This window comes from Boleophthalmus pectinirostris, unplaced genomic scaffold (genome assembly GCF_026225935.1).
Source record: "Boleophthalmus pectinirostris isolate CB_2022bp ecotype Guang Dong unplaced genomic scaffold, ASM2622593v1 HiC_scaffold_19, whole genome shotgun sequence".
In the NCBI taxonomy this organism is placed as follows: domain Eukaryota; kingdom Metazoa; phylum Chordata; class Actinopteri; order Gobiiformes; family Gobiidae; genus Boleophthalmus; species Boleophthalmus pectinirostris.
In genome coordinates, this window is record NW_026571140.1 from 42,580,697 (window position 1) to 42,590,437 (window position 9,741).

The 9,741-nt window shown below is 40.8% G+C and overlaps 1 protein-coding gene across 1 annotated transcript; it reads right to left on the bottom strand.

Annotated features, from left to right (window-relative positions):
• Positions 1 to 207: 207 nt before the first annotated feature.
• Positions 208 to 6,663, bottom strand: LOC110164035 (junctophilin-3-like). The gene is made up of 2 exons (XM_055154820.1): positions 4,286 to 6,663; positions 208 to 2,674 (listed from the first exon to the last, which is right to left on the bottom strand). The coding sequence occupies exons 1-2, from the start codon at positions 4,665 to 4,667 to the stop codon at positions 2,670 to 2,672; spliced, it is 387 nt and encodes a 128-aa protein (XP_055010795.1). The 5' UTR covers positions 4,668 to 6,663; the 3' UTR covers positions 208 to 2,669.
• Between the last annotated feature and the right edge of the window lie 3,078 nt (positions 6,664 to 9,741).

The following is a 9,741-nucleotide window of genomic DNA, read 5'->3' on the forward strand; positions in this document are numbered from 1 at the left end:
CTTAATTCTGTGTTGCAACAAACCATCCAAGCAGAATTTTTTCTTATTGCCAAATTCATTTCTGAACGTTTTTATCTCCGATCTGAACCTCGAAACACAAATCCTTCCAGTGATGTGATTCAGTTACAGCGCAAATGTGTCCTGTGCAAATAAAACCCGACAAAAACACAAAACATGTAAATGACGACAAAACTGAACTGAACTTAAAAGTGATAAAACTTTATTCAAATCATAAAACAGACAAAAACATCGACAAAATTATAAAAAACATAAATTATAAAAACTAAAAACAGAAATCATATTTTTTTAAAAGCAAATTCCAAAACACAACATACACACGTGATACTGGGCAAATAATAACAGTTTAACAGAACAGATGAAGGTCAATGCAAAAAGGTTCACAGTAAAGTAAAAATAAGTTGTGCAAAAATAATAATAAATAAAAAATAAAGTTGAATCTGTGATACAAGAGGCTGAATCCTGAAATACAAACTCCACTTTTAATGGTTTATGACATGTGCACTAAAATAAAAACCCTAAAATAAAGCGTTACTTTCATATTTTCTACTAGTTATGCAAGATATTTTCAGAGAGATTTAAAACAAAAAAGTTCAGTGATTGTTTGGGCTGCACCATCAGAAAAAGATGCAATATTTGACATAGTTTTTAATGGCAAAATCTAAAACGGCCCAAGTCTAATGTAGAATTTCACAAGGAAAATCATGAATAAAAATTGTACGCTTTTATAAAATGGAGAAGTTTGTGTTGTAATATTGTGTCCGACAGTATTTGACATCATTCCGTAGGCCAGTATTTTCACAGAATGTAAATAAACTAAGGATGCACCGAAATGAAAATTTGTGGCCGAAACCGAAAATCAACTGTGGTAAAGTTTTTCACATTTTTTTTAATATTGCATAAATAGTCTAGAATAAAATTTTAGACATGTTTTTAAAAGAAAGTAAATGTTTATTCTTTAAATGTTTATTCTTTAAATATTCCAGTCGACTTTCCTGTAAGTTTTTCACTCATATTAGGCTCGGTCTTCAAAGAAAACAATTCTAAAAAAAAACTTTAGTGCATTAAAGTGAATAAACATGAATGAATTATTGTCCTTTTGTCACAAGTCTGCTGAGCCACAGTAGAGAGGATAATAATGAAACAGAAGGCTCAAGTAAATAATAATACTTACACTTAAATATGTGTATCATTCGTTCATTCATTTTTCAATATAAAACCAAAAATAAGAAAACAAAAAAAACAACGATTTTCTTCATTATTTGTCTCCAAAACCAAAACGAAAAAATGGATAATGATTCGTTTTTGTGTTTAAATGAAGAATGGAACAAACGGATAACGTTTCCCGTTTACATGACTTCCGTGACGGTGATGCCGAACTTTTGCACTACATACGGACTGAACCAGGACTGATCCAGGTCTGGGACCAGACCGGGACCAGACCGGAGGCTCAGAGCCCGTGGCAGGGCCGGAGCTCAAAGGCTGAGGCTCGGACCCTGTGGAGGCTCGGAGTCAAAGCTCGGAGTCCACTCTGCTCCCGGTCTCAGTCCCAGTCTCAGTCCTGCTCTGGTCCCGGACCTGGATCAGTCCTGGTTCAGTCCGGCACTGCAGTCACGGCACTGATGTAAATGGGAAATGGTCATCAGTTTTTTCCATTTTTCATTTAAACACAAAATTGAAAACTGAAAAAACGAATCATTATCTGTTTTTTCATTTTGGTTTTGGAGACAAATAATGAAGAAAATCGTTTTTTCTTTTTCTTATTTTTGGTTTTATATTGAAAAACGAATGAACGAATGATACACGGATTCACTTATAATAATAATAATAATAATAAGTGTGAGTTTGTAACCTAATAAACACTTTTTTTGGTGCACTGACAGTAGGACTTTAGCACCGTGCCCAAGCACAGATCACCGTTACTCATACGAGAAATAAAGTGACTAAAATCCGCTCTAAAACACTCAGTGAATCTGCGCTCACCTTCAGTAAGGACTGTGACAGACAGAAGTTTAGCTGCGGCTCGTCTCCGTCTGTCCTCACCGCTCCGACCTGTTTTTATCTCCACAAACTCACAGAGGAGCGCGGAATCATAAAAGGACTAACATCAGCCTCATTCATACTGCTGGACTTTTATTCTCCGCTTAAGCGTTCGCTGCCACATGTAAACACACAGCGGCGTGTGATGACGTCATGAGGTGTGGCTCGGTTCGGTTGCGCAGGTGTGACTGCGGAACATCGAACCCACAACAATCGACATGACGACACTTAAAAGAAGAATCATCACGTCACTCACTCCACCAAAAGCTGAATGTGTCTTTTTTGCAATATTCAGCCAAATATATTCTGTTGCTGAACATTCGGTGCATCTTCTAATATAAACAAATCAAGATTTTACACTTAATGTTTTATATTTGTTCTGTTTTCACGTTGAGCCGTTCACTTGAGTCATTTTGAGTCTTGGAATCTGCCGCACAAACTCACCCAAAACTGAGCAGACTTCCTCTTTATATTTTTGGTACCGAGTCCAAATTTGTGTTGCCAGTTGGTGAAGTTTTTTCCAGATTTTGCATTGAAGCTGCTCAGTCTTGGGCGAGTGTGTGCGAGAAGATTCCAAGACGCAGAGTGACTTTTCTTTGGGACTGAACGGCTCAACCTGAAAACAGAACAAAAATAAAACATTAAATATAAAGTCTTGATCCGTTTCTGTACATTCTGTGAAAATTTTAGCTTATTTTAACAAGAACTGACAAAATTACTTGCAAAATGATGTCAGATTTATTTATTTTTGGTTAAATCTCCAACAGGAAAAGGGTCATTATTTTAAAATACTGAGATGGAGACATTTGTCAGTGTGAGGGACATGAGGACACGGGACAAACTGCTCTCCGTCATGGACACTCCTGCTCACCCACTGCACCAGAGGGACGGATAATACTCCCTACAACTGTACAGCAACTCACCCGCTGCACCAGACTACAGAGCAGCTCTCCATCCCCTCCCAAGCAGATCGCCAAAGGATTTCTAAATTAAAATTTGTGTAAAATTTTATTGATTAAATGCCCATTATGTGAAATGCCGTTTCCCTGACTTAAACTGTGATGTCGGACTTTTGTGCCGCGTACGGACTGAACCAAGACTGAACCAAGACTGAACCAAGACTGAACCAAGACTGAACCAAGACTGAACCAGGGCTGAACCAGGGCTGAACCGGTCTCAGCCCTGGTCTCAGCCCTGGTCTCAGCCCTGGTCTCAGCCCTGGTCTCAGCCCTGGTCTCAGCCCTGGTCTCAGGTCTCAGCCCTGTCTCAGCCCCTGGTCTCAGCCCTGGTCTCAGTCCCTGGTCTCAGCCCCTGGTCTCAGTCCCTGGTCTCAGTCCCTGGTCTCAGTCCCTGGTTCGGTTCAGTCCCTGGTTCGGTTCAGTCCTGGTTCGGTTCAGTCCCTGGTTCGGTTCAGTCCCTGGTTCGGTTCAGTCCCTGGTTGGTCTCAGTCCCTGGTCTCAGTCCTGTCTCAGTCCCTCTCAGTCCAGTCCCTGGTCTCAGTCCCTGGTTCGGTTCAGTCCCTGGTTCGGTTCAGTCCCTGGTTCGGTTCAGTCCCTGGTTCAGTAAAGTCCTGGTTCAGTAAAAGTCGGTAAAGTAAAACCAGGGCTGAACCACGGTCTCAGTCTGGTCTCAGTCCCGGTCTCAGTCCCGGTCTCAGTCCCTGGTCCAGTCCCTGGTCTCAGTCCCCAGGTCTCAGTCCTGGTCCGTCGTCTCAGTCCCTGGTCTCAGTCCCTGGTCTCAGTCCTGGTCCAGTCCTGGTCTCAGTCCCTGGTCAGTCCTGGTCTCAGTCCCTGTCTCAGTCCCTGTCTCAGTCCCTGGTCTCAGTCCCGGTCTCAGTCCGGTCTCAGTCCCCGGTCTCAGTCCCCGGTCTCAGTCCCCGGTCTCAGTCCCGGTCTCAGTCCCGGTCTCAGTCCCGGGTCTCAGTCCCGGTCTCAGTCCCGGGTCTCAGTCCCGATAAACTTTTTTCCATTTTTCATTTAAACACAAAATCGAAAACTGAAAAAAACCGAATTGTTATCAGTTTTTTCAGTTTGGTTTTGGAGACAAATAATGAAGAAAATACTTGTTTTTTTTGGTTTCGTTTACTTATTTTTGGTTTTGTTTTGAAAAACGAATGAGATTGTGCAGCCCTGGTGTTTGGTTAAATCTTTCTCAATCGCCCGACATGAGGAGGGTCAGATTTTAACCGTCAGATCACACAGAGTACGTCTTTATTGTGGAACTTTACCTCCGTCGGAGTACGTCTCGGTGCCGTATCCGTCCTGCAGCCCGTTGCTCCACGTGCCCTCGTACCTGGCGCCGCTCGTGGTGCTCTCCAGCTGACCGTAGCGCCCCTTCAGACCCTGCGTCCACTCGCCGCGGTACTCCCAGCACGCCTTGGTCTCCACGCCCACGCCGTGCCGCTTCCCCTGGGCCCACGTGCCTTTGTAGGAGCCTCCGTTGGGCCAGCTGTAGACGCCCAGGAGCTCGAAGCCGTGGCTCCAGGCCCCGGCGTACTCCCCCTGGGTCTGGGGTCCCGTGCACACGCCCCTGCCGTGGGCCTTCCCCTGGTCCCACCCCCCGCAGTACCACCCCCCATCGTCGAAGTCAAACCTGCCGCCACTGGACATGCATAAACACAGGGGCGCGCACGTGGGGCCGGGGGCGTGCACCAGACTCCGAGTGGGGGAAAAAAAAAGAAAAGCTGGCAAAAGCTCACCTCAATTTCCACCAAAACTAGGGTCCGTTAAGATCTGTGGACAAAATACAGTCTCCAAACGTCAAAAAAAGTGAAGAATTTTGCACGAAAAAATGAATATAGTGAGGCAAATTTTTAAATGAGATGCAAAACTGCTGTGAGAAACTTTTTAAAAAATTGAAAAAGAAAAAGGAAGAGCAAGATTAGAAGTTCGAGCAACGTTAGACTTGAATTTTAGTTTCCCACCCCAAAAAAGGAAAAAAATGCTTATAAATCCTTAAAACAGTGACACAAAAAAAAAAAAAAAATGAAATCACAAAAAAAAAAATCCACAAAATTGCAACTTTTTAATGAGAATTTAAACCAGTCGCGTCTAAGATTGTGACATACTTTAAAAAAAATTTAAACTGTACAGAATTTTGTATCCTGAATTGGCAAAAATCACTTTAACAGCCCGAGATGATTTAAAAATCTGTCGCCGTAACAAAAAAGCGAGTTATTTCATTGCACGCTCCAAAATATTAAAGAATTCTACGTTAGAGTTTCAGCTTCTTAAAATAATTCTATAAATAGCTTTAATAATATAACTTTAAAGGTGTGCTTAAGTTGTTTTAAGTGCTAACCTGGGCAGGGCAGGGTTTTATCGTTCTTAATTCTTAAATATTGATAAAGCTGAGTGAATGAATAAAAAGCTGTATTAAAATAGTAGTAATATATGCGCTATAGACTCTAAATGCAAGCATGCAGTTTAATAGAAATTACAGACTAGAAATTAAACAAATAATTCTGTGACAAATGGAGCTTTAAGTGAGAGTGACCAGACGGTGATTTGTCCCAGTTTTGTACAAGAAATGTCCCAAGTGTGTCTATTTTTGACTCATTTAACACCTAACAAGAGTAAAAAGTGTCTTAAATTGTAATTTGTGAAGGTAAAACAAAAACAAAATCTGCTTAAAACGTGAAAAAACTTGACTCACATTTTAGCCTCTGCCTACAAATTTACCTTAATTATGCACTCTTTTTACAATTTTATCATTACTAAGCACTAAAAAAAAGAGTGTATTTCTTATTTTTGACTTGGTAATTCTGGTCACCCTGCTACAAATGCTTAGAATAATGTGAATTTGTTGACCTAATTGCAAATAAAAATGCACAAATGTGGATTTAGGGCTGAGTAGAGAACGCAAGTGAAAGCTGGTGCACGTATTTGGTAAAAATTAAGCCTTAAATTCCGAATGGCTGCATATAATTGGCGTTTTGAGCAGTTTTAAGTTGATTTTTGCTTCGTTTTTCATGCTGTTTGGTCTCCTCTGGGAGCTTAGGCCTTGTGCATGGATGCTAATGCTATTTTAGGCCTATGACAAGCAATAACTCAAATAAACACCCGCGGATTCCCAGAGCACTTTTAAAACACAAACACGCAACAATATGCAGCTTTAAACCCAGAAATGCTTGGAAAATCTCCCGTTTTGGTGAGAAATATCCGGAAAAAAGCCCCAGTGTGAGAGAAGGGAGCAGCTCAGGGGGGGAAGGTCCAGTCCGGGTCCAGGCTCCGGCGCGCGATTTTCGGCGTAGAAAATGGAAGAGGCGCGGGGCGGAGGCGCTGGAGGGTGAAGCCGAGGAGCCGAGGGAGGTGGCCCGCGTTTCGCCCGCTCTCCCCGGGGTGTGTGTGTGTTTTATCGGGCCCGGTTGTCGCTCCGAGGCTGGGCTCCAGAAGAGTCCGACGCTGAGGCTGCGAGGAGCGGTCCGACGGCAGCCTCCCTCCCGCGGAGCTCTTAAAGGGGCCGCGGAGGAGGAGGAAAAAGTTCACGAAAAACACCGAGAAAACGAGACTAAACCAGGTCTGGACCGGGATTAAATGGGTTTAAAGCAGCACTGTGGAACCTTTCACCTGCTTCAACCATGGAAATGTTATTACTGTGCATTAAACGTGTTAAATGCTAAATAAATTGAAAATCATGCATTCTGACTGTGTTTGGGCTCGCCTCTCCACAGATCTGACCTGTAACTTTGTTTAGTTTTGTCCCATGCTTGTCCCTTTTTATTGTTTTGCTTGAAATATTCCACAATATGGCATTAAACACACCAATTTTTCATGAATAAAGGTGTTTAAATGCCATTCTGACTGTGATTGGGCTCGCCTCTCCACAGATCTGACCTGTAACTTTGTTTAGTTTTGTCCCATGCTTGTCCCTTTTTATTGTTTTGCTTGAAATATTCCACAATATGGCATTAAACACACCAATTTTTCATGAATAAAGGTGTTTAAATGCCATTCTGACTGTGTTTGGGCTCGCCAATCCACAGATCTGACCTGTAACTTTGCCTAGTTTTGTCATCTCCTTGTCTCTTTTTATTGCTTTGTTTGGAATATTCCACAGTAAAGCATTAAACGTATCTATTTTGCATTCTTCAAAGCAAAAAATGAGCTAAAAGTTCACAAAAACACAGAGAAAACGAGACTAAACCAGGTCTGAACTGGGATTAAATGGGTTTAAAGCAGCACTGTGGAACCTTTCACCTGCTTCAACCATGGAGATGTTATTGCATGGTCTATTTTGCATTAATAGCTCGTGTTAAATGCTAAATAAATTGAAAATCATGCATTCTGACTGTGTTTGGGCTCGCCTCTCCACAGATCTGACCTGTAACTTTGTTTAGTTTTGTCCCATGCTTGTCCCTTTTTATTGTTTTGCTTGAAATATTCCACAATATGGCATTAAACACACCAATTTTTCATAAATAAAGGTGTTTAAATGCCATTCTGACTGTGTTTGGGCTCGCCAATCCACAGATCTGACCTGTAACTTTGTCTAGTTTTGTCACCTGCTTGTCTCATGTCATTGTTTTGCTTGGAATATCCCACTGTAAAGCATTAAACGTATCTATTTTGCATTCTTAAACTCAAAAAATACGCAAAAAGTTCAGAAAAACAACGATAAAATGGATTAAACCAGGTCTGAACCAGGATTAAATGGGTTTAAAGCAGCACTGTGGAACATTTCACCTGCTTCAACCATGGACATGTTATTACTGTGCATTAAACTTATCAATTTTTCATGAATAAAGGTGTTTAAATGCCATTCTGACTGTTTTTGAGCTCACCAATCCACAGATCTGACCTGTAACTTTGTCTGGGTGTCACCTGCTTGCCTCATGTTTTTGCTTTGCTTGGAATATTCCACAATATGGCATTAAACATATTTATTTTTGCATTAATAGCAGGTGTTAAATGCAAAATACTTTGAAAAACAAGCATTCTGACTGTGTTTGGGCTCGCCAATCCACAGATCTGACCTGTAACTTTGCCAAGTTCTGTCCCATGTTTGTCCCTTTTTATTGTTTTGCTTGGAATATTCCACTGTAAAGCATTAAACATATTTATTTTACATTCTTAAACCCAAAATACATTGAAAAACATGAATCTTCTTTAGATTGTGAGTAGGTTCTCCTCTCCACAGATCTGACCTGTAACTTTGCCTGGTTGTGCTGTATCTGCTGTATGTGCTATAAAAAATAAAGTTGATTGTTGTTTTATTGTTTTTTATTGTTTTTTTAATTATGTTCTGTAGCACTTTTATAAATAAAGTTGTGGTTGAAGTTGGATTAATCTTCATAAAAATGTCATTTAAAATTTTGCAGGATAAAAAAAAAAATAATAATTAAAAAAATGGTGTTAGGCCTGTAGTATTTGCATTGTCTGTATTTTCCCGTAGTATTTCTGTAAAACCGTCCCGTTGTGTTGTAAAAGTTTTATAGAAATGGGCCAAATTTTCAAACACAAACCGTGAAATGATGCAGAAAAATAAAACTCAAGACTCCAGAACAAACTGAGAGACGGAGCTGTTCACACTGTTCACCACCAGAGGGCGACAACAACACACTGTACTGTATGTTTAAACCCTGATCGACGTGAAGCAAACCTGACATGTCAAAGTTCTATGTGTTATTTTATATTTTAAGATACTCGCTTTATATTCGATGTCAGATGATTTTTGTGTGAGATTTATTAGTTTGTAATTGAAACAGACACAAACACTGTGATGTAATTTTTAAAAAAAAAAGTCTAATTGAGTCACTGTTAGGGCTAAAACTGATGATTTCTGGACTGAACAAATTATTTATATTGTACTGTTTTGTTTTTTGTTTTTTAATAAAGGTTGAAATGTGGTGGTCCACTTTTAGACCTGGTTTAGTCCTAGATTAGACCTGGAATAGTCCTGTTATAGACCTGGAATAGTCTTGTCAAAGACCTGGTTTAGACCTGGAATAGTCCTGTTACAGTCCTGGTTTAGACCTGGAATAATCCTGGTTTAGTATTAGATTAGACCTGGAATAGTCCTGTTACAGACCTGGTTTAGACCTGGTGTAGACCTGGAATAGACCTGGTTTAGACCTGGAATAGACCTAGTTTAGACCTGGTTTAGACCTGGAATAGACCTGGAATAGACCTGGAATAGTCCTGGAATAGTCCTGGTTTAGAACTGGAATAGTCCTGGTTTAGACCTGGTTTAGACCTGGAATAGTCCTGGAATAGTCCTGGTTTAGACCTGGAATAGTCCTGGTTTAGACCTGGAATAGTCCTGGAATAGTCCTGGAATAGTCCTGGAAGTCTTGGTTTAGACCTGGTTTAGACCTGGTTTAGATCTGGAATAATCCTGGTTTAGACCTGGTTTAGTATTAGATTAGACCTGGAATAGTCCAGTTACAGACCTGGTTAAGACCTGGAATGGTCCTGTTACAGACCTGGTTTAGACCTGGAATAGTCGTTTCATAGACCTGGTTTAGACCTGGTTTAGACCTGGTTTAGACCTGGTTTAGACCTGGTTTAGACCTGGTTTAGACCTGGTTTAGTTTTAGATTAGACTTGGTTTAGATCTGGAATAGTCCTGGAATAGTCCTGGTTTAGACCTGGTTTAGTATTAGATTAGACCAGGAATAGTCCTGTTACAGACCTGGTTTAGTTCTGGATTTACTCGTAAAGTACTTGGTCTAGAACACAGAAG

What these genes read in the sequence shown, in the direction of transcription:
- LOC110164035 (XM_055154820.1), bottom strand. Translation starts at nt 4,667, where the DNA reads ATGTCCAGTGGCGGCAGGTTTGACTTCGACGATGGGGGGTGGTACTGC.